Source organism: Scardinius erythrophthalmus (genome assembly GCF_964197995.2).
Source record: "Scardinius erythrophthalmus genome assembly, chromosome: 11".
In the NCBI taxonomy this organism is placed as follows: Eukaryota; Metazoa; Chordata; class Actinopteri; order Cypriniformes; family Leuciscidae; genus Scardinius; species Scardinius erythrophthalmus.
The window spans coordinates 7,355,210-7,379,748 of NC_138231.1; the positions used below are offsets into that span (position 1 = coordinate 7,355,210).

General features: G+C 37.2%; 3 protein-coding genes across 10 annotated transcripts in view; all 3 read left to right on the forward strand.

Moving 5' to 3' along the window:
* The window catches only part of mark3b (MAP/microtubule affinity-regulating kinase 3b), a 71,887-nt gene extending 64,588 nt beyond the window's left edge, over nt 1–7,299 (forward strand). For 4 of the 8 annotated variants that reach the window (XM_081379240.1, XM_081379241.1, XM_081379245.1 and 1 more), the window contains 2 exons: nt 4,018–4,062; nt 5,884–7,299. In XM_081379240.1, the coding sequence (XP_081235366.1) occupies nt 4,018–4,062; nt 5,884–6,229 (391 nt within the window). In that variant the 3' untranslated portion in view covers nt 6,230–7,299. The remainder of the gene's footprint in view (nt 1–4,017; nt 4,063–5,883) is intronic. The other 4 variants (XM_081379243.1, XM_081379242.1, XM_081379246.1 and 1 more) reach the window with 2 other exon arrangements.
* A 1,740-nt stretch (nt 7,300–9,039) lies between these two features.
* On the forward strand, nt 9,040–13,871 carry laptm4a (lysosomal protein transmembrane 4 alpha). Its single transcript, XM_081379458.1, has 7 exons — nt 9,040–9,316; nt 10,317–10,437; nt 10,585–10,661; nt 11,322–11,444; nt 11,537–11,632; nt 11,721–11,819; nt 12,796–13,871. Exons 1-7 carry the CDS (start codon nt 9,191–9,193, stop codon nt 12,868–12,870), a joined length of 717 nt encoding a protein of 238 aa, XP_081235584.1. The 5' UTR covers nt 9,040–9,190; the 3' UTR covers nt 12,871–13,871.
* A 321-nt stretch (nt 13,872–14,192) lies between these two features.
* On the forward strand, nt 14,193–24,281 carry matn3a (matrilin 3a; the record flags this gene model as incomplete). The annotated part of the gene is made up of 4 exons (XM_081378136.1): nt 14,193–14,349; nt 16,692–17,267; nt 18,195–18,320; nt 24,145–24,281. 4 exons carry the CDS (start codon nt 14,193–14,195, stop codon nt 24,279–24,281), a joined length of 996 nt encoding a protein of 331 aa, XP_081234262.1.
* Nucleotides 24,282–24,539: the final 258 nt, after the last annotated feature.

Genomic DNA, 24,539 nt, shown 5'->3' on the forward strand with positions numbered 1-24,539 from the left:
GCAACTGAGCATGCCTGCTGTTTTCTAATGAACAGCACCTGAAGACAATACTAATCACCCATGCATGCCTGCTCATAGGATACAACTGAGCACAATAGATCCATTAGTCTCATTAGAGCCTCATTTTCCATTCACGCCTTTTGTCTTCGAGGAAGGTTGTGTGTTTTTCGCACTGTTAGATAACCTACAGCGCACAGTAATGGATGCGTTTGTTCAATGACAGCATTCTTCAGTCAGCCATGAAACATCCAAACCTCTGGACTTAAATAATGATCTTTTTCTCTCTGTATATATATATAATTGAATTTTATGAAAACATTTGTGTGTGTGTATAATAATATTATTTATTATTACCGACTTTTGATTTTGATGTGAAATACACGTTCTTTACAGGTTTCGTGAGATTTATATATGTCACTATGAATGTATATTGTGTTCAGAGATTCACCTTTATATATGAATCTTTTCTGACGATAAGGAAATGAATGCGACGCAGTAACAGAATTGCTCTTGGTTGTGTAATTCAGGCCACTCTACTGGGCTCTTAATTTAGCAGCTGACTGATGTGGCGATTGAGAGGTGTTCTTTACAGGATTTCTGGAGTTAAGGTACCAGCATTTCCTGTTGTGACAAGCACCCTTTCCTTATTTCAGCCCTCATGCTCCAGAATCCACCTCTAGAAGTAGCAGGATTTTCTGATTCTGATTTTCCAGCTCTTCCTTTTTGACCTACCCAGATGAATTGTTCCTCCAGGTGGTCACGCAGTCCCAGCGCTTTTATTCCCGGCAGTGCTGTTATGACTTTAGCTTTTCGATGGAGAACTTCCGATTTGAGAAGTTGGTCAAATGTCCCCTTGGAAATGTGTTTTAAGATGACTTTTGTTCTTTATAAATGAGAAGAACTTTATTATTTTATTTGCAGCATGTTCATTAAGGCAAGTTATAAATAAGGTTGACTATTTATATAAAAAATATATAAAATTATATATATATATATATATATATATATATATATATATATACAAATATTTCTGGATATATACAAGTTATACTCTTGACAGCATCTGTGGCCCATTGTCGATTAACACAGGAAATAAATTGAACTCATTCATTCCTCAGTTTGTAAAAAAGGGCTGGCTGGCAAAACTTTGAATGAAATTATTTAAAAATAAATGCATATTTTAATATTTTAATATATTTAAATATTTAAAGTAAATGATGACATTTTCATTTTTGTGTAAACGAACCATTTAAATCAATTATTAAATATAAATATTTACTTTTTTTAATATTAATTGTATTATTTAAAATGTTACAAATTATTTAATATATGTGAAATATGTGACCCTGGACCACAAAACCAGTCATAAGGGTAATTGTTTTTAAATTGAGATTTATACATCATCTGAATGCTGAATATATAATCTTTCCGTTGATGTATGGTTTGTTAGGATAGGACAATATTTGGTCGAGATGCAACTATTTGAAAATCTGGAAACTTAGGGTGCAAAAAAATCGAAACATTGAGAAAAAACGTCCATTTATGTTTGCGATTGTGCTGCATTCACTCACAAAAATCAATGTTTTATATATTTACGGTAGCAAATTTACAAAATATCTTCATGGAACATGATCTTTACTTAATATCCTAATGATTTTTGGCATAAAGGAAGAATCGATCATTTTGACCCATACAATGTATTGTTGGCTATTGCCACAAATATTCCCGTGCTACTGGTTTTGTGATCCAGGGTCACATATGTGTTCTCTTCACAATTTATATGATATTTAGAATATGCAATAGTTATGGCATCTACAAGAAGTTTCTTTGTTTAGTTTTTTCACCACAGACGCCATCAAGAGATCTTAAAGGGTTAGTTCACCCAAAAATGAAAATTCTGTCAGTAATTACTCACCCTCATGTTGTTCCAACCCCGTAAGACTTTCGTTCATCTTCAGAACACAAATGAAGATATTTTTGATGAAATCTGAGAGCTGGATCACTCCTCCTGCAGGCTTATGGACACCTTAACTTGCTGGCCCAGAAAATGTATTAAAGGCATTGTTAATATAGTCCAAGTGACTCCAGTGGCTCAATCTTAAGTTTATAAAGCGACGAGAATACTTTTTGTGCGCAAAAACAAACAAAAATAATGACTTTATTCCACTTTTCATTTCCTTCTCTCTGGGCCTCGAGTTTTTTCACGTAGTGTTTAAGCGTAGCGCGTCTGTGTTTCACGTCACCACGTATCACACACATGACCAGCGTCGGCCAATTGTGAGCCTACGTGGTGACGTGTACAGACGCGCTACGCAAAAACACTACGTGAAAAGACTCGAGGCCCAGAGAGAAGGAAATGAAAAGTGGGATAAAGTCGTTATTTTTGTTTGTTTTTGCGCACAAAAAGTATTCTCGTCGCTTTATAAACTTAAGATTGACAAAAATATCTTAATTTGTGTTCCGAAGATGATCGAAAGTTTTGGAAGGTTGGAACAACATTACTGACAGAATTTTCATTTTTGGGTGAACTAACCCTTTAAGTTGTATCTAACCCGTAATATTCCTCTCAGTAGTGGCAGGACGCTGCAAGGAAGCGGTCACAGTGGATGTTGATCTGTTTCAGAGGCAGTTCGCCTGTAATCGTTGCCCCATAAGAGCACTTCTCTGCCACCGTCCTCTCCTCTGACTGCTGCACACTGCCCGCGCCACTGCATGACCTCTCCTAATCTCTTTTTCATCTTCTACTCTGCAGAATGGATGATAAATGTTCTCTTATATCCCAATATATCTGTATTTAATGTGCTTTGTATTATGTAGCATTATTGTCATAAAAAAATGAGAGGGTTCAGATGAGTCTGTGGGTAATCTAGCGAACTGTACATGTGACCATACATTTAGAAACAACTGCTACCTGTCAGAAAACAAGCATTTTTATGCTAAAAAATAATATGTGTAATTTTAAAAACAAATTTGTCCTTATCTATATCGATATATCATACACTACTACTGCCATTCAAAAGTTTGAGGTCGGTAAGATTTTTTTTATATTTTTGAAAGAAGCCTCTTCTGCTCACCAAAGTTTATTTTTTTGAAATATACTGTAAAAGCGGCTATTTTACAATTTAAAATAATTTTTCTATTTGAATATATTTTAAAATGTATTTTATTCCTGTGATGCAAAGCTGAATTTTCAGCATCATTACTCCAGTCTTCAGTGTCACATGATCCTTCAGAAATCATTATGATATGCTGATTTGATGCTTTTATTTGAAATCTAAATCTTTTGCAACAAATGTCTTTACTGTCACTTTTGAAGTTTGAAGTTGCTGAATGCAACGCACTGAACCCATATTTTTGAACGGTAGTGTACATGTTGGTGAATTGTGATGAATTAGGCTATTAAATAATAAGCAACTTTCCCAAAAAGTAAAGTGCGTCACGTGGTTGGGGTAAGCTGTGCCAGCGGCAGCTTCCAGCTTTATTCTCATTTCAGTAGATAGCAGATATCCTGAAATATGAATTCATATGCAAAAAAATAATGAGTATTAATTAATAACAATTATATTAATTTCACTGTTCTCATTTCTCCCTGCCTAGAAGACCGCTTACCCCCATTATGCCCCACATTTTAAAGCAAATATGTAATTATTATTATTAATTGTGCGAAACCCCTTCCTTTTAAAACTTTCTCTCCAGACAGAATGAGTTCAGTTGTGTCCACTGCATGGAAACTATTTAGAACAGGAAGCTGAATCATAGGGGACAGGAAGGGCATCCGTAATACCCTCTGTCTCTCCACACAGGTCAACTTTCAGTGCATGTCCAATACTCCTCTCCACTTACACAGGAAACTGTATCTGTTGGTGGCGTTCTCCATATTGTCTTTGATTTTCTCTCTCTCTTTTGTCCTAGGATGTCTGAAAGCTTTGTTTTCTTATCTTTCTTTCCTTTATCAGTGAGTCTCAGATTTTCTTGCCTCTAAACTATTTTTCTCTTTTTCATCCTGCTTTTTTAAAGAGTGCCGGCAGAATGCGATAGAAATGGGAGGTATGAGGACTCAAGGTGAGACAGGACATCTGGTTTTTACAGTTCTGAATTTACTTCATCATTTCCCATTTTTTTGTTTGCGTTCTGGACTTTTAGTCCAGTTTAGGCCTGTTATCATCCCACAGACTTAACCCCATTATGTTGATACATAACAGGCATCTGACATAATTCCCTAAGATCAAATGCTAGATTAATCAGTGAAGCTTATGTGAGTCTCAAAAGGACCAATAAACTCAAAATCTGTTCTGTGAATATCAAAATATTATATGCCACAAAGTATTTGGTTGCGTTGACAGCTAGTTCTGTTGCTCTGCCCCCTTGTGGCAAGATGAAGGAAGTACAACAGGATTATTAATGCTGTTCGCTAAAGTCCCAGCAATGTTGCTCATACTTGGAGATATGGGTTTGATAAAGTAGTAACACTAAAATCACTCCAAATACCTTGGCACCCACCCTCAACACTATATATCATCCTTTAGCTGATTTTGTGAATCTGAGCTTGGAAACATTTCGTTAGATCATCCCTCACTGACAAATGAAATGCATTTTTTTCCTTATATTCTTATATTTTTCACCCTTGAGTTGCTCACTGCACTGTCTGTATCTCTGCATGGTTACTTTTATGTTCACTGCATGTCAAATGCACTCAGTGCATGATGTGTCCACTGAAAACAGTGGAGAATCTGTACAAGAACTTGTTTTTGCTATGTTCATGTACACACACCACCTTCACTATGAAGGCCTGAAACGTATGTGAACGCAAACACTTCTAGCTACGCAATCTCCGTTTTAATGCCATTGTTTCAAAAAGTGACCGAATACATTTCGTAATGCAATGCAAGTAAATCTTACATTCTCATTGGCATTCTTAACAAAATGGCAGGAATTAGCATAAACTGTCAGATTGTTATCATCACAGTAATGCGAGAATAATGCACACAAAGATAAGCTTTTCACTTTTCAAGTCTTTTATGCTCGCAAAGGCTGCATTAATTTGATTAAAAATACAGTAAAAACTATTGTGAAATATTATAAAAATTTTAAAGAACGGTTGTATTATATTTTAAAAATTACATTTATTCTTGTGATGACAAAGTTGAATTTTCATGCTTATTACTCCAGTTTTCACGTCACATGATCCTTCAGAAATCATTCTAATATTCTGATTTGCTGCCATATAAAGTTAAAAACAGCATTCATTTGAAATAGAAATCTTTTTATAAATGTCTTTACTGTCACTTTTAAGCACTTTAATGTATCCAAGCTGAAAAATATACATTTCTTTAAACACAATATAGTGTAGGTGATTGAAAACGAAGTAAAACTGTAAATGTACATTTAAAATATATGAACATGAACATTTTCCAAAAGAACAAACACTTTAAAAAATGTAAATGATTCAAATTAAACTGATATTAATCAAAATACAAAAAGAAAAAAGTTTGTCTACCTGCGTACGTTTCTGGCCTTAAAGGGACAGTTCACCCAAAAATGAAATTCTGTCATCATTTTCTCAGCCTCAAGTTGTTCCAAACCTGTAAGAGTTTCTTTCTTCTGCTGAACTCAAAAGCAGATATTTTAAAGAATATATGGGTAACCAAACAGTTGTGGGGTCCATCAACTATTTGGTTACAAACATTCTTCAAAATATCTTCTTTTGTGTTCAGCAGAACAAAGACATTTATACATGTTTGGAACAACTTGAGGCTGAAGAAAATGTTCATTTTTGGGTGAACTGTCCCTTTAACGTTGTCATGTTCACACAAGCACGTCTACATACATCCAGGAACCAACCGAATGCATGTTTCTCTGATTGAGGTCTCTTCTCTTCCGCAGTCGAAATGTGTCTGGGGATCAGAAAGAGGAACATAAAGACGCCAAACCCCGCTCGCTACGCTTCACCTGGAGCATGAAGACCACCTCCTCCATGGAGCCCACAGAGATGATGCGCGAGATCCGCAAAGTCCTGGACGCCAACAACTGCGATTACGAGCAGCGCGAGCGCTTCCTGCTCCTGTGCGTCCATGGCGACGGCCACGCCGAGAGCTTGGTCCAATGGGAGATGGAGGTGTGCAAACTGCCCCGCCTCTCGCTAAACGGCGTCCGCTTCAAGCGGATATCAGGAACATCCATCGCTTTCAAGAACATCGCCTCGAAAATTGCCAACGAACTAAAGCTGTAAGGGAAAAATAAGTCGAAAATGTGAAAAGGCAGCAAAAAGGACTTAGAGTAATCAAGCTGTACATTCTTTTTGAACAAGTAGCAGATACAAGGATTGTTTTCCTCAAACACTTACAAAGTATGTACGTTACTGAAGATATTGTATAGAATCATGCCTTAGGCAATAATTTCCGGCATCTTTGAAGCATTATTAATAATATTATTGTTGTTACTGTTGATGTTATTATTATTATTGTGTAATATTATTTCAAACTGTAGGAAAACAAAATTACAGGTTTTTTTTTTTTTCTTTTCTTTCTTTTGTTTTGTTTATGCACTACTGCAGTAAGTGCCCTGTGGGGCCAAAAGATTAACACCAGTGACTGAAAAGATGTCTCTTAACCAGACAGACAGAAGATTGACGGTTAATCGCTCCAGTATTTCTCTTTAGCGTTCCGCCCCTCCTGCCAATACCCTTCTTGAATGCCAAAGCAAATGGCCAATGTTGATTTACGCACATTTTCCCAGATGTGCTATCCATCCATTCCTCCACTTTCCCAACCATCTTTTCCTCCTCAACCCTGGATATTCCCACTTGTTGTTTTCTAGCGCTACGCACGGCTGAAGATGGCCAGGATCGAGTGCGCTTCAGCCGACGGGCTACTGCAATGGAACGTAAAGAACGAGATCGGGAATGTTTTCCTTCCTGGTCCGTCGAAGTATTTAGTTTGTTTCCTTACGAGGCCTGAGGCGATGACGAAACGCTCTCAGGTGTCGTTGTAATGTCTTGGCTTTGGCTCCGGCCCCCAGGGCGCACCGATGACCATGAATCATTCACTTTGCCGTTTCAAGGCTTCAGTATTCACTCCCATCCCTAAGAACCAACGGCACTGTTGTTATTATTTTGTTTTGATGTTTCTCTTTGTTTTTTGGAATGTAAATAATGTACCTTAGTTTTGCAGCAACCGCATATTGATATACTTTTTTCTTTTCTTTTCTAAGTCTGGCTGTGAGTCGGAAACTATGGAAATTAATGTAACTCATCACAGAATAAGGTTAATCAGTGTCTCCATTAAAACAACTGAAAATCAATGATTTGCTCATTGTGGCTTTTTTTGGACATGTTTTACAAGGCTCAATTCAGACATAAATGTTTAAATCACTGGTGGGACATTTCATTTATTTTAACAGCTGAAGGACTTTAATACATAACCAAAGACAACCTCTACGTGATACACCCCACAACCACGACGATCATTGCATACTTTGTCCTTTATTGCCCTTTGCATGCAGTCATATTTAGGAGGTTTTATTGGAAGTGAGTCATGAAGTTGTGGCCTTGATCTGGATCTTATTACTCTGAGTTTCCAGATATGGGTCTTAGTTTAAGGTATCAAGCAAGTTTATTTCTGCACAAAAGATGATAATTACTTCAACCACAGGTCAGCATTATTACCATTTGCAGAGAATTTGCAAGAATCCCATAGCTCTAAATTGCAACTTGGCTACTGTAAAAATGAGCTCATGGATTCAAATGAATGCTGCAATAAATTCATTCAAATCGACAGCTTGTTTCAAAACTGGATCTTGAGGGGTCTCAAGCAGTGTTTGTTAATGTGTATACAGGGCATTTATTTCCATGGAAATTAATATATATATATATATATATATATATATATATATATATATATATATAATTGTAGTTTTGTAAAGACATTCATATGTAGGCAGTAGGCACAATTTATTTATTTTTTTAAATAATTTTATGTCCATACTTTATATTATTATTAGCTATATTCTCCAAAATATAGTTGGAAACACAGGAATATGTGTATAAAACTGTCTAGGGCAACAAAAAACAAAAATCAATTGGCATTTTAGAAGATTATGTTAGCCTGACACACATATGTATATCACCTGATCCCTTATATAATTTCCAGCATCTTATCTATTATATAACAGCTCTTCAAATACATAAAAGCTTTTCTCAGAAAAGCACACTGCCCTGAACTTCCGTGCATCTGTCTACAGCTGGATGGACTCATGCACAGCATCATCCCCCTGTGCGACCCACCAAAGCAGTAGTAATTATAAACACAGTCATGTTTGATTAAACTCTGACCATGTCCCTTTTCCATGCATGATCCGAATAGCCACGCCCAATTTTCCAAGCACGAATGATTCATTTTCGCAAATCGGTTCAAATGAACAGGTCATTTCAAAGAGCCTGTTCAAAATGAATTCATTTACGCCATTTCCATTACGTCCCTTACACCCCAGCGTGCATATTTCACTACTATTTCCATGTGTGTTAATAAAACTGTCGTACGATCAAGTGGAAGTCCTCGATTCACTATGTTCGAAAGAGTCGGTTCTCGGTTCGATGCGGTTTTTTTTTTATTCAAGTAACATACAGAAATACAAGTATTAAATATGTATGCCAATATATATACAATACAAAACAAAACTACTGAAAAACAAAAATATACAAGAAAATAGGGTGTCAGGGGAGATGATAATACAGAAATCAGAATAAATGTGCAATTGGGTATGCAGATATCAAGTAAATACTTAAATCTCACATATTTTTGAAGTCTTGATAGCCTTCTTATTCACAGAGTCTCAACTACTGTTTACATGCAGCCTTACCTCTGTCAATAAAAACATAAAATTGGGTTTCTGGTTAGAAAACAAATTTTGCCAAAAGGTTTACTCAAGAAACAATGAAAAGTAAACACTCGTTTTTCTCAGTCTGATTCAGACCACTTCAAACATCTTTTGTAAACCGGTTCAACCGATGCATTAAAAAGATTCGACCCAAAAGAACGATTCGTTTCCGAGTCGGGCATCGCTATGTTTTAGCTGTGGTCACGCCCCCATCGTTTCTCACCCGTCAGGGGGAGTTTTGCAGAAAGAGCGAACACTGCTGTTGTAACTGCTGTTTTTGACAGAGGAGACTCATTTCGTCTCTTTTTTTTTTTCGATGTTTCTTCAAAGCACCGAGAACGACATGCGTTTTAAACCGTCTCGAGACCGACTGTACAGCGCGCGCTGCTGCGGCTGCTGTCACGTGCGGACTGGAACCATCATCCTGGGTACCTGGTATATGGTACGAGGCTTAAAACATTCAATAAATGTCGTGTTGTAGATTTTAACACAACTGAAATATATCAGCAGTCTCCCCCTTTCTTTTCGAGGTGTGTCTGTGTGTTAAAGTGCGTCTGTGTGGATGTTTTTTGGCAAGCAGAGCCGTGTTAGCTCGATGTTTACGACCTCTAGGCTAACTCAATGTTTTGAATTGGAACTATCAACAAACAAGACACGGAAACGAGATTAGACGTGTTACATTTGTATTAAACGCATTATAAGGACCTTATCTGTCAATTGAAGTAGCACAATGTGATGTGGAGATTATATTTAAGTGTTAATTTTTATTATATTTGTATGTAGCTAACAAGCTAACCGCTAGCTGAGGCCTGACGTTGTGTTTACTACACTGCCATTGGGTTGAAATTCAGTTCGTTGATAATATGCACGAAATGTGATTAAAGGAAATTATTGAGAATAATATAGCTATTATATGTATATGATGTTCAAGTTATTTAATATTTGTTTAAATCAGCTCTATATATTTGTATGTTGAATGTCAACTAGATATTAAACAAAACACACACAAAAAAACTACTAATAAACGATAATGAAGTGTTGCTTGGCAAGTTTATGAATACTTTTGGATAAAATGGCACTGTTTGCCGACAAAAATAAATGAATAATCGCTCTGCCAATCTCAATGGTAAATATTGAAGTAAATCATTGTGTCAAAGTGTTTCCAGAAAACCTGACCCATTGAAGACTGACTGGTTTTTAATTAAACTTTTATTGTTAATTTTATAAGTTACACATATATTCTTAGTAAAAAGTGCAAGACATATGTTTTAAGACCTTAATTTTCTTTAACCTGTTGAATTACAATTAGAAAATGTACAGGGAGTCACATGACAGTGAATCATCAGACTTTGTCATCTTACGCTTTCATTTTTGATTTCGTTGTTATGTCTTACTGTCAATGCCATCTATACTTTCTTTGCTAATATAATCTCTGTCCAAAGGTGGTGAACCTGTTGATGGGTATTCTGTTGACTGTGGCAGTAACTCACCCTGAGAACGTCCCTATTGTTGACCTGCAGTATGAGGTTATTGAGCATTACTTCGCGTCAGACAGGATGTCAGGTATGTTATGAGATTTTTCAGTCATTAATACAAATACAAATTTAAATGTTTAATTATAAAACCTAATTATACACTTTTATACTTGTTTGTATTTTGTAATTTTTTTTTGTATTTATGTTATATACAACATCTCTTTGACCCCTGTAGAGAACGCTTGTGTGGGCTTTGCCATCTCTCTTCTGATGCTCACTATTAGTGCCATGATGGTGTATGGAGCCATTACTGTAAGTTTAAATGATTACTATGCCTGGCTATTAGTTTAATATCTGATGTTGAACACAATAAAATGTATTCTTTGGTACTGTAAATAGGGATGTCATGATGCACATATACTAAGGACTTAAACATGGTAAACGTTCTCTGACTTTTAAAGGCAATACACTGAATTTCATCCATTATTACTATCAATGCGGAGTAAGTTGGGTTAATGTATTGTGACGTGAGAATAATGCATTTCATCATTGTGTTCATCTGTATTTCACAGTCTTGCTTGATGTCATCTTTAAAAAACAGGTTGGATCTGTGAGCATTTGTTGTATGGTAGTTTCTGCTGTGAAATCATGAGTTCACTGCTGCCAATGCATATTTGCCATACCTGAGCTTGTTACCTCGAGTGAACATTGAGCTTTAACTGTGTTTTAGACCCCGAGTATCCTCTGACCGCAAAATGTTAGGCCTTATAGGCAGTGAAATGCTGTTCCAGTAGAGTCACAGCCTTGTCAGATCTGCTAATAGCTCCCTTTCCATTTTAGGCATTCTCTGAGTTCTCCTTTTATTTGCTCAAAACTGGATGATTCAGTTATTCCCTGGAGTCTTACAGGTTTGCATCAGCATTAAAATGGTGAGAAACAGTCTATGACATGTTATTTTCCCCTCTGGCACAGAATCGTGACGGCTGGCTCATCCCGTTCTTTTGCTACCAGCTGTTTGACTTTGCATTGAGCTGTCTGGTGGCCATCAGCTCCCTCACGTACTTGCCCAGAATCAAGGACTACCTGGACCAGCTGGTCAGTCTGCTCTCTACCGCCTGCCTGTCGCAAGCCTCTGACACTAGAAGCTCATTTAAAAACATGTAACCTAAAATCTGTGTCTCTTTTAGCCGGACTTCCCTTACAAAGACAACCTGCTCTCTCTGGACTCCAGCTGTCTCCTTCTGTTTGTGCTCATCTTTTTTGCCATTCTCATCGTCCTCAAGGTAGATATGTGAGCCTCACCTGTCTGTACATATTTTATTTATAAGGTCCAGGTTACAGACTACTAATGTGTTTTTGTTTTTTTTACAGGCCTATTTGATCAACTGTGTGTGGAACTGCTATAAGTACATAAACAACAGGAACACTCCAGAGATTGCCGTCTATCCTGCTTTTGAGACCCCCCCTCAGGTATGTCCATCTTAACAGGGTTCCCAGTCTGAACCTAGTCTACTTTAAGTTGAGTAGATGACATTTTATACAACAACACTACACCATTAACAGGCATTATACAATCTGATGAAATGTAACAACATAAATGAAACCCTATTTACTTTAGAATATGTTGGTCTAATTGTGTACAGGTCATCACTTTACATTATTCTGATGAAAAACATGGTTATCTTTGCCTCTGAAACATCTTTCTCTTGTTTTTCAATACATTGCTCCATTGTAGCATATAACGCCCACTTTTTGCAATCCAAACCTCTTCACGAACAAATTCCACTTTTAATATTTTTGTCAATTTTGCCATTTCATTAACATTTAGTTTTTGTCTAATTCGAATATTTTCTTTTTGAGTGCAAATGAAAATCTGTTATTTTAGTATTATTTATCTACTATATAAATACTAATTTGTATACTATATAAACTGCATTTACTAATAATTTGAATTTAGTTCAAATTTTGCTCATTTTGTTACGTGCTTTTGTCATTTTTATTAGTTTGTAGTTTTTCTTCATTTCCATATAGCTTTAATTTATTTTTATTTCAGTTTTAGGTTTAGTACTTTAACTTATTTCACTTAGTTTCTGATTTTCATTAAAGTTTTTCATCTAATATTTATATTTTATTAAAATAATTTAATAGTTTTAGATAATTATAATAATAATACTGATCTGTACAGTGATTTAATTTTTAGCATCCTAATATCCTCTCTCATTAGTTATATCCAAATACACGTTACACACTGTTACAGTAGATGGCACTCTCTGCCTCTGAAAGACCTTTTGAGCAATGTTTTTTCCAGACTCCTTCACAGTCCAGCAGCTGTACAGTTTTTTTTTTTTTTTTGCTTGTTACCAAAGGAAAGTGTGCTGTGTGGTTTTGTTCGTGGTACATGACCTCAGACTGGCTTTATTTGAATGGTGTCTTCTTTTTATCATAGTACATCCTTCCCACCTATGAAATGGCCATGACAATGCCAGCGAAGGAGCCACCTCCTCCTTACATGCCAGCTTGAATTCCCCCCGACTGGTTTCGTCAGTAAAAGCCAGCGCAGACTCCCATCTTTGCCTTTCGATCCCGCCTTCCATCCCAACACTTGGAAGGCGTTTAGACTCCCAGCATCCACTCATCACATCAGCAGCTTAGACTTACCCATGACTATTTCTTTCGCATGACTCTTGTAACAGCTCGTCACTGCAGATCTATTTTTGTAAAACTATAGGAAAACAGTTAAAGCGGTACAGTGTTGGGGAAGAGATCGTTTGTGGCGGGATTTATTTTTAATTACTTAGTGTTGTATCTGAGATATGAAATGCCATTCTCTTTTGTGGACATCATGACTCGGGCTCTGCAATAAATTGTGCTTACGACAGAATTCTATAGTTAACTGATAGTCAATCACTAATGAAATGATTCTGAGATGGGGCAGATTATCTAAAATGACGTTTTTACCAATGAAAGCTTTCACTTTACCTGCCACCGTGAGATCTTTATTTTTCCATGCTTTTCAATGCTATATTTTGTTCCTGGTGTCTTAGTAGTGAAAATCAACATTGACTGGGTACTTACATTTAAAAATCACCACCCTTGGCTAATAAATCTGTTTTGCTAGATTAAAAATGTTTAGACAATCCAGTGTGATGGTTAAAAGATATTTTTTTCCATTGTGTACTTTTATTTGTGGACGTAGGACTTTCATCCTTTCAAAAGTGAAAAAGCTCAAAGCACTTTTATCTTGTTTATATAATTTGTGTGTGTGTGTGTTTGTTTTCCATCCATTGAACCATTGTGCACCATCATGTATGCAGCTGTCACAGTGATCTGTTGTCATGGTAATGCTGGGTAACACACAAGAGGAAACTTTCCTCACATGAATGACAATGATTTAGAATTAAAAAAGAAAACTGCTAGTGTTGTGTAAATCAATGGATGCATGTTATTTTATTTTGTGGTCTGTTTCTTTTCTCGTACATGTTCTGAATCTAATTACTTCAATAAACGTTTCAAAACATTGAATCTGCTATCAGACTTTTTATCTCCAATTAACATTTGGTTCATTAGTATTACTCAATTTGCAATTAGAATAACTGCCTTAAAGTTTTGCATCCTTTCTGAGGTCTATTGTGCAATGTTATAATAAGTGTAATTCAGATTCCTGGTAATTTGAGGTGGGGCTCCCCCTCCTTTATTTGGATTGGACAAAAATCTGACAAGTTTCTTGCGGACATCCAACCCTTTAAATGTGCGGTCTAGGATGCTGTCAGAAGCACACTGGTGTCAGTTAGACGAGAGGACCGCACACAAACCTGAAGCAGACTTGAGAAGAACGCAGAAACAATGAAGTCCTTCATTGGGAGTTTGGTATATTGCTTTTCTCTTTTGCTGGTGGATCTCTGTGAATCCTATGACCTTAACAATCCAGCCTACATTTTGGCTCAAAGTTATGCACAAAGAAGAAATCATGCGCTTCCACACCGGACATTGAGCCCAGCAGGTAGGTTTCAGAACTTAAACCACTAGGCCTATGTTAGTTTCAACTGACATGTTTGACTAAGTTATGTATGATGTACGTTTTCAGTGTTTGCATTGTATCTTAAACTGCATCACAGCAATGGAACATTTATGGTTTCATTATTTTACTAGATGCATTACAAAAAGATATTTACATAACAGTATGTAATTCATAGTTAAATGCACAATGTTAGAAATATATTTAGTGCATTTATAATAGCATATTGTGAAAATAAAATGCATCCACATTTAAGCATTGAAGGGCTAGTTCACTCCAAAAATAAAAAAAATGTCTTCATTTACTCAACCTGTATGAAAAATGCCTCACTATTCGTTTGTCCAATCATTCAAAGTCAGTGAAAAATATTTTGTGTCAACACAGTAGAAAGAAATGCATACAGGTTTAGAATCACATGAGAGTGAGTAAATAATGACATAATATTTTTGTGTGAACCATCCCAAAAAAGTGCATGAATGCTACAGAAAAAGCATTCGTGGGATATCTGAGTGGCATGTATTTTAAATGTTTAACAATGAGGACTTGGGGCATGTATTGCAAACAATGCCAATTGTATTTGTTTGACTGACGTTCTGTTTGCCTAATTTCCTGTTCCTCTTCAACCTTTTGATGGTCCGTAGTGTACAGGACTAAATACTGGTTAGATGGACCTGATCGCCCTCACAAACAGAGGAGGAGGATTTTGCCCCATCTTATCCCAGTAGGTTATCCAGGACCCACAGCTCCTTCTCAGCTCAAAGTTTATGACTGGCTAAAAGACATACCAACCACAAAAGTTTATAATTCAAATAAATACCAATCTCCACCTGTGGCACTCAAGCAGCTGAAAGGTGAATGGGCGCCAATAGTTTGTCGAAAAGTTCAAGATCCAGAACAAACAGTTTTAGTTACAGGAGAATCAGGGGAAAAGACAGGCGTTTCTGCGGTGGTGTCAAATCAGCCACTTGTTGTTCCACAACAACAGTATTCAGGTCCAGAGAAATCAGTGGTTCGATCAACAAATAACCAACCAACCTTTTCGACAATTGCTCCTGAGACAGGTTTTCAGCCATCAAAGCCAACAATGACGCATTCCTTGACTTTGACAGCCCAACAATCTTTGAATCTCTCCCTGCCTCAGAAATCCATGTCAAAATTGGCACAAGAAGCAAATTCACAAGGCACCTCACCCCAATCCCTTCCAACCACACCCGAGGCATATCCTCAAAGTACCTTCTTCGAATCCCTGCCAACATCCACCCTTACACCAGAGACATACTCCCAGAGCACTTCATCCCAACCCTTGCCAAAGTTCACCTATACTGAAGGGCCAAATCCTCAAAGAATCCCATCCCAATCAGTCACACTAGAGCCGTATGCCCAAGGTGCCTTCCCTGAATCCCTGCCAATATCCACACTGACATCAGAGAACAATCCCCAAAGCGCTTCATCCCAGCCTGTGCCAATGTCCACTCATAGATCAGGGCCATATTATCAAAAGATCTCATCCCAATCTCTGTCAACATCCAATCTGACACAAGAAGCACATCTTCAGACCGTCCCAACACAGTTCTCACCAATGTCCACTGTTCCACAAGAATCACTACCAGAGGCACCAGGCAGGATTATTACCCACGGCAGGATAGCCATCACAGGGTCGACAGGTATAATTCCATGAATAATTCTACTGCTTGGTTTAACCCTCCATCTATTCATGCAGGGGTGTCCAATCCTGCTCCCGGAGGGACAACGTCCTGCCATTTAGATCCAACCTGCCCCAACATACTTGCCTGGAAGTTTTCAGTAATCCTGAAGACCATGATTAGCTGGTTCAGGTGTTAATAAAGATTGGAGTTGAATTCTCAGGACAGTGGCCCTTCAGGGGCAGAATTGGACACCTTTTACATAAAACCAGTAGGGATCTAAAGGGTTCTTTGTTTCAAAGGTGGGGAGCAAAATGACATTAGGGGCCAATTATTTGTTCATTATTCCTGATGTAGGGCATCTTACAGATCAGAAAATGTGATCTATCATATTCCCGAAGCATTCTAGTATTCCAGTGGTTTGAAGTATGTCATTTTGCTGAGGTCCAATGGGATATTTTAAAAGCGACCACACTCAGTATTCGTTAACTGACTAATGTAATCTAACTGTTTGCATGTAAAGTATATGCTTTACTCATATTTACCATTCCAGTGGATCACCGTCAACTCTAAATCTGGTTGTTTTACTAATCCTTTAATGGACTAAAACACCAGTCTTCATTATATCATATAGACATTGAGTAACGCAACTTCTAAAGTGCTTCATTTTTACTGAACTCTCAGCAACAGATTCACAGTGTAGGAGCCGCCCGTTGGACCTGGTCTTCATCATTGACAGCTCACGTAGCGTGCGTCCAGGTGAGTTCGAGAAGGTCAAGATCTTCCTGGCTGACATGGTGGACACTCTTGATGTTGGTCCCGATGCCACACGTGTCGCGGTGGTGAACTACGCCAGCACTGTCAAAATCGAGTTCCTGCTGAAAAACCATCTTACGAAGGACACGATAAAGCAAGCCATCAACCGCATCGAACCCTTGGCAGCAGGAACCATGACTGGTATGGCCATCAAGAAAGCCATGGACGAAGCCTTTACCGAAAAGTCAGGTGCGCGGCCTAAATCGAAGAACATCTCAAAGGTTGCCATCATTGTCACCGACGGACGTCCTCAAGACCAAGTCGAGGAGGTTTCGGCTGCAGCACGGGCGTCAGGGATTGAGATTTATGCCGTTGGAGTGGACAGGGCTGACATGGGGTCACTGAAGCTCATGGCCAGCAATCCACTTGAGGACCATGTGTTCTACGTGGAGACCTACGGTGTTATTGAGAAGCTCACCTCGAAGTTTCGGGAGACACTGTGTGGTAGGGCTAATGCAAAGAAAAGGGGAGATGGGGCTCTCTTTTTTTCTTTTTTACAGGATATATATCTCAATCCTTGGGAGTGGGTGATGATTCATTCTCTGGAAACCAGTTGGCTCTGAACACCAAATTTGAAAAAAGTAATTTTCAATTCGACATACATTGTGAGCATTTGGCATTAGAACTTTCAAGGTGATTATTGTGTTTTCCAGAAGTTTGAATCGTCGGATCGCAACACATCCTGAAGGAAATGTTTCTTCAGTATGTGAGTGCTGATAAAGTCCACCGATCATTCAAAGAAGCATTCTTCTAAGTTTGGCTCATTTGAATGCTTTGAATCAGCTTATATATGTGCTTTGCATCCTATTTTTGTGGAATGAAGGTCTTGGAATGGAACGCTTTTGAAATTTAATATTGTCAATGTCTTTTCACAATTGTTGTTAGACTAGTGTGCTTCAAGTATGTTTTTCATAGAAACCTCAGATAATTGAGAGCTTTGAATATTTGATTGACTGTTTGTGGATAATTAAAATTGTTTGTCTTTTTCAGGACGAGAGTCGATCTTTTGGACATTAAAATTGCTCAATCAAGGGCTGCGCTAGAAAAGTGCTTGCTAGTTACGCCTTCAGAGTGTACAAACAATTTGCTTAGTGCAGCTGTCAGCTAGTCACCATAACATATTGATATAAATGCTAAATGCTATGCAAACTAAGGGCATCAAATTTGCTGAGTAATTCTATCACATAAGAGCCCATAAAAGTCCCGTAAAGTTTCCAGTGTGTCTTTAGGGACTTTGCAGATATTTTGAACAATCTTTTTTCCCCCCACCAAAATTAAAAGCTAGATGTAATAAAATCCAGGCAGTTGCCCATTAACTTAATCTTGCTAGAGTGGCTCATCACTCAGTCGAGTAATGAAAGCTTGTTCCAGGTATGGACGCCTGTGCCATGGGACATGACTGTGAGCACATATGTGTCAGCAGTGGCTCCTCCTTTTACTGCAAGTGTCGGAAGGGCTATATTTTGAACGAAGACCAGAAAACATGTTCCCTAAAACGTAAGAGCCAGAAGATTATGCTAACTGCTTAACTTTATATTTTGAAGACATACTTAGTACAAACATATTTGATTTGATCTAACCGTGACTAATTTCAGCTCAATAATAGAGAATGCTTACATTGCGACCATACTTGCAATTCTATTTGACTAACCTGTTTAGCTAGCAATTGCTTGCCAGCTTTTTACAAGTGTTCGGATTGTATTACTTGATATCATATGATGGCAGTCTATGATTCATTTATCTTATTGTGTGTGCTAATTTACAGGTTACATGAAGATGTTCCAAAACCTAGTGAGCTGCCTTGCTGTTTACTTCCTACATAGGCAACAGACAACTCCTCATGCAAACTCAAAAGTGACTGATCTGGATCACTCTACTCATGTCACACAAATAGCCCTCTTAACATGAAGCATATGAGAGACAACACAAAAGATGTTAACATGCTAAGCTAACAAAGCAAATCTCCAATAAGCAGAAAAGCAAAAGTTTGTTAAAGTCGTCTATTTTTATTTTTTACGTGTATTGAATGGGCGGCTGCCTTAGATTTAGGGGGCATAATCTTCTTGTGGCTGATGTTTTGAAACAGCCTTAGTGCCTTAAAATGCTTTTGGCAGGTCATTAGGTTTTGGAACAGAGCTGTAATTTAGTTATGTGTGTGCAATGTAACATTATTTTTCTCACTAGCAGCTGAATTCTAGCCACTAATTCAACCCATACAAAATCACTGTTGAATTACCGTGGACTTTACTGTTCTGTGCTATTCCGTTGCCAGAACAGTACAGCAATAACATCAGTGTCAGTGTTGCTGTAAATCTGAGACAGATGACAAACCATAGCTAATTTATTAGAGGCAGATTATATTTCATATGGGGCCAATGGAGCAGATTGCATGGAGGTGTATTGGTTACACCTTGGCTTGAAAATGCCTGGAAATTTTGCTTGACTTTTTCAGTAAAACAAGACACATTTATTTGAAAAACAACATTGCATAAAATATCAAGACTCATTTTAATAGGTTTTATCTTGAATATAAGTGTATTTTGTCTTACTGCAATTTTTACTTAAAATGAGTGAAAAATTCTTCCGGTACAGTAAAGTAAAATGCAGTCGTAATATCGTAAGGTCTTAATATTTAATGCAGTCTTGCTTCTTAAATAAATCTGGGTATTTTTTATATGAACTAGAAAAGAATAGGATTGTATGCAGTGTGAAGTTCAATTTCATTGAAGATGTTAGTATTGAACTAGTTTATTGAGACGGTAAGCTTGGCAGTGCTATGATGACATTTTCCACTCATTGTTTGAATCCCCAAACCCTGCAATGGAAAAATCCCTGATGTTTTACTTTTACCGTGCACAGCATTGTCAGTGTTTATGTCCTATGGATTGTTCCAGATATGGATGCCTGTGAAATGGGACACAGCTGTCAACATATTTGTGTGAGCAGTGGCGACTCTTATCACTGCAAGTGCCGCTCAGGCTTTGTCTTAAACGATGACATGCAAACATGCTCCATTAGAGGCGCTGGTGCTTACGGGCTTGGTGACAGAGTACACAGGGCTGACCGAAACAGAAGCAATGATGGCGACCAAAACGGTGAAGGTAGTGCTAGTGAGTTACGATCAGAAATGACTATGACTTTATTCATGCCATTTCGTGATCTGAAAATCAAATAAAAATTCCATCAAACGATTAGAAGTAGTTTGTGATCTGACTGCTATTGGATATTAATATTATTTTAACAAAGAGTTCTTAAAATTTTAACTTTGCTGCAATGTGTCCCAATAGTATGGAAGCTTGTTTCCGCCACAAAATAAAAAAAAACAAAAGATAATTGCGACTTTTTATCTCACATTGCGAGTTTACATCTCGCAATTCTGACTTTATTTCTCAGAATTGCGAGATATAAAGTCAGAATTGCGTGTTTTAAAGTCGCAATTGCGTGTTATAAAGTCAGAATTCTGAGATATAAACTATTCTGAGGTAAAAAAAAAAAAAAGTCCGTCTTTTTTTCCCCCTTAGAGTTGGACTTTATATCTCACAATTCTGAGAAAAGATGTCAGAATGGCGAGATATAAACTCGCAATTATGTGTTATAAAGTCAGAATTGCATGATATAAAGTCAGAATTCTGAGATATAAAGTCAGAATTGCGTGATATAAAGTCGCAATTGCGAGAAAAAAAGTCAGAATTCTGACTTTATAAGACGCAATTGCGACTTTATATCACGCAATTCTGACTTTATATCTCAGCATTCTGACTTTATATCTCAGAATTCTGACTTTATATCACGCAATTGGGAGATATAAAGTCAGAATTGCATGATATAAAGTCGCAATTGCGTGTTATAAAGTCAGAATTCTGAGATATAAAGTCAGAATTGCGTGTTATAAAGTCAGAATTCTGACTTTTTTTCTCGCAATTGCGACTTTATATCACGCAATTCTGACTTTATATCTCAGAATTCTGACTTTATATCTCAGAATTCTGACTTTATATCACGCAATTGGGAGATATAAAGTCAGAATTGCATGATATAAAGTCGCAATTGCGTGTTATAAAGTCAGAATTCTGAGATATAAACTATTCTGAGGTAAAAAAAAAAAAAAAGTCCGTCTTTTTTTCCCCCTTAGAGTTGGACTTTATATCTCACAATTCTGAGAAAAGATGTCAGAATGGCGAGATATAAACTCGCAATTATGTGTTATAAAGTCAGAATTGCGTGATATAAAGTCAGAATTCTGAGATATAAAGTCAGAATTGCGTGATATAAAGTCGCAATTGCGAGAAAAAAAGTCAGAATTCTGACTTTATAAGACGCAATTGCGACTTTATATCTCGCAATTCTGACTTTATATCTCAGAATTCTGACTTTATATCACGCAATTCTGACTTTATATCTCAGAATTCTGACTTTATTTCACGCAATTCTGACTTTATATCTCGCAATTCTGAGAAATAAAGTCAGAATTGCGAGATGTAAACTCGCAATTGTGAGATAAAAAGTCGCAATTATCTTTTATTTTTTTTATTTTGTGGCGGAAACAAGCTTCCATACAATAGGGTTGGGCGATATGACCAAATTCTTACTTCACGATGTGAGAAATTTATTTCACGATACCGGAAATATATATTGATATCGCTATTTTGTGTATCTAATTTCTGTTATTAAAAATAAGCAAATTACAAATAATAGGAAAATACAATATAACAAAAATATGAGTTAAACATAATTAAGTTTTTAAGGTAAATTGGTTTATTTAACATGTAGTCAGAATTAGTACAGAAATGTAATAATCAAATGTAAAAAAATATATATTGCAGTCTTTACTGCATTAATATAATATAAATGTATTCTTATTAAAGCTAAAAACAAGTTATTGAGTCAAGAGCAGAAAGTTATTTTCTCTTTAGTTTGATTCACATTAATGACTAAGAGCAGCAGGTAGGTTTATTAGGCTACTGTCACTTTAAGACCAAGCGCACAGGGGTGCGTTTCCCGAAAGCAATGTTAGCCAACTATGGTCGCAAGTTCCGTTGTTATCAGCATAGTTCAACGATTTGGTGTTTCCCGAAACCATCGTTCCAACGAACGTTCGTAAACAGCATCGCAAACTTGTATGGTTGGAACAACAGCTCTCGTTTTCTAGTTTACATGAGATGTAGACTGAATAAATCCTTATCTTTGGCAAAATAAGCAAGCTGACATTCAGTACAACCCGTGTTATTTATTTAGAATACATACAAATGTAATTTAGGCTACGTCTTTTAGTTTGTCAAGAGATTTAAAGCACCGTTTTTGAAGACTGCGCATGTGCGAACGTGCTCTACTATGTAAGAACGAGCCAAATATTGAGTCTGGTATAAAGCAAAATAACTGACAAAAATTAGAAATGGCCTTCAGATGCCATATCTGTAACTTATATGACAAAATCTAGCGTTAATTCGATCTCAAACAGATTCATTAAAATGAGTTATTAGTCCACCACGTGCGAGACATCATAAACCAACGTGGTTGAACGATACTTTGCGACATACGGTTTCGGGAAACAGTCATGACTAGCTAGTTGATTTCTCCAACATGCATCGTACTATGGTAGCTAAGCAGCGAGCTACTGTATATAGTTGTACGGGAAACGCACCCCTGATCCATAATACTGATACACGTCCGGTTTACACCCAACTGTTTACTTTCCTTGAGACATAACCAGCTGTGTTTACACGAATACGCCACACGACGGGCATTTTGACATAATTGCGTGCGTATTCGACCATTCAAGCGCAATAAGACGTGAAAGAGAACTGAATTCGTGATCGCCACCTGAGAGAGGCAGCTTTCTGTGTGCGCACTTTAGCAGTGTGCCAGTCATCCTTTCAGAGTCGTATAACTCTTTTTAACATCAAGCAAGTCCCACTGTTTGAACTCTCATTCATGCATTTCATCACTCTGAAGTGTCAATAGTGCTAATGCATACCGCGATATACCCGATATAGCAAAATCTCTAACGATAGACATTTTATACCGTGGTAACGATATTTATCGTCATACCGCCCAGCCCTATGTCTCAATGGATTTTCTGAAAGTCAAGAAGCAAAAAATAATCCCGGACCTGTTGGCCATGGCTATGGCTTATTTCAGGTGTGGATGTCTGTGCGTTGGGCCACGACTGCCAACACACTTGCGTCTCCAGCGGTTCTTCCTATTACTGCACATGTCCCCCTGGCTTTGTCTTGATGCAGGACACAAGATCATGCTTCAAAGCCAGTGATGCTGATGGTGATGGTAGTGCCAGTGAGTTTTCTGTTTCAGAAAACCTTCATAAATGGTATTATCATCATACCATTTTATGATAGGTTTCTTTAGCCAGCTGAGGATTATATAAATATGTTTGTTGTTAAAAATGTAATATTCTTTTAAGAAGAATCGAATAGTTCTCTTTTCTTGTATGTGTTGCTGAGGTTTGTTAGCTTCAGGGCTCTAGAGTTTTAACTTATTGCAGGTCTGGACTACTGTGCGCTGGGTCATGAATGTGATCACGTTTGCGTCAACGACGATTCTTCCTATCATTGTGAGTGCCGGCAGGGTTTTGTGTTGCAAGAAGACAAGAAAACATGTTCCAAAAAACGTAAGAGCTCAACCATGTGTTTTCTGATCAAATATTGCACTGAATGCAATAGATGTAGAAAATAGCGGGGGTTGGGGGGTGCTGGTTTATTATATGGCTTTGAAATAAGTGGTTGGCAATGCCTAACACACACATATATACTGGTCAAAGGTTTGGAATTGTTCCGATTTTTTAATGCTTTTGAAAGAAGTCTCTTATTTTCATCAAGTCTATCAAAAATACAGTAAAAAAATTATATTTTTTATATTATTTTACAGTTTAAATGACTGTTTTCTATTTGAATATATTCTAAAACGTCATTTTTTCCTGTGAAGGGAAAGCTGAATTTTCAGCATTATTACTCCAGTCTTCAGTCACATGATCCTTCAGAAATCATTCATTAAAATAAACTGGGATTACTAAGCTTCATCTGTCAGTGTCTTATAATTTCTGACATGTTGAGTCAGTTGAGCACTGATTCAACATCGATGTAAACCCATAATATGTAACACTCTCACAATGTTGTGAGAAATTCAGAAATGAACAACATTGCATAAACTGTGTTGCACGGTGTTACATAGTTGCTAAAAGACTTTATGAAATAACTTTCACTTTGGAGTTGGGGGTAGATAATTTGCTCTGTAATTATTACCCTTAATTCAAATCACCCTTTGCGAGGTATTTCTGTGATATTTCTTGTTTGACTGTGATGTGAAGAGGTGAAGGTGGAGATTGTTCAGGACCCTTGCATGTGTGAGGCCCGACTGGCTTTCCAGAGGCAGACGCAAACCTCCCTACAGGACCTCAACGCCAGAAATATCCTTTCTGTCTTAGTGGAACTACATTTCCCATAATGCATTGCAAGTTAAATCAATAATTCACTCAGAAATGTAAATTCTGCCATCTTTTTTACTTTCATATTTGTTTCTGGAAATGTTGCCTTTTAAACCCTTTAACCTTAACAGCCGTTATACTTGCTGCTGTCATAAAAAAGGTTGAGCAAATGGAAAACATGCTGGGACACATGTAACGGAGCGACTATTGGTGAGTAGTGATTCTCTGACATGATTTTGATGGATATTATAAAAGCAATCTTACTTTACTTCTGTTCT

Bases quoted from the DNA above. Each gene is read 5' to 3' on its own strand.
- laptm4a (XM_081379458.1), top strand. From the start codon at position 9,191: ATGTTTCTTCAAAGCACCGAGAACGACATGCGTTTTAAACCGTCTCGA. The intron at 10,662-11,321 runs GTAAGTTTAAAT...CCTCTGGCACAG, and splicing joins TGGTGTATGGAGCCATTACT to AATCGTGACGGCTGGCTCAT. The intron at 11,820-12,795 runs GTATGTCCATCT...TTTTTATCATAG, and splicing joins CTTTTGAGACCCCCCCTCAG to TACATCCTTCCCACCTATGA.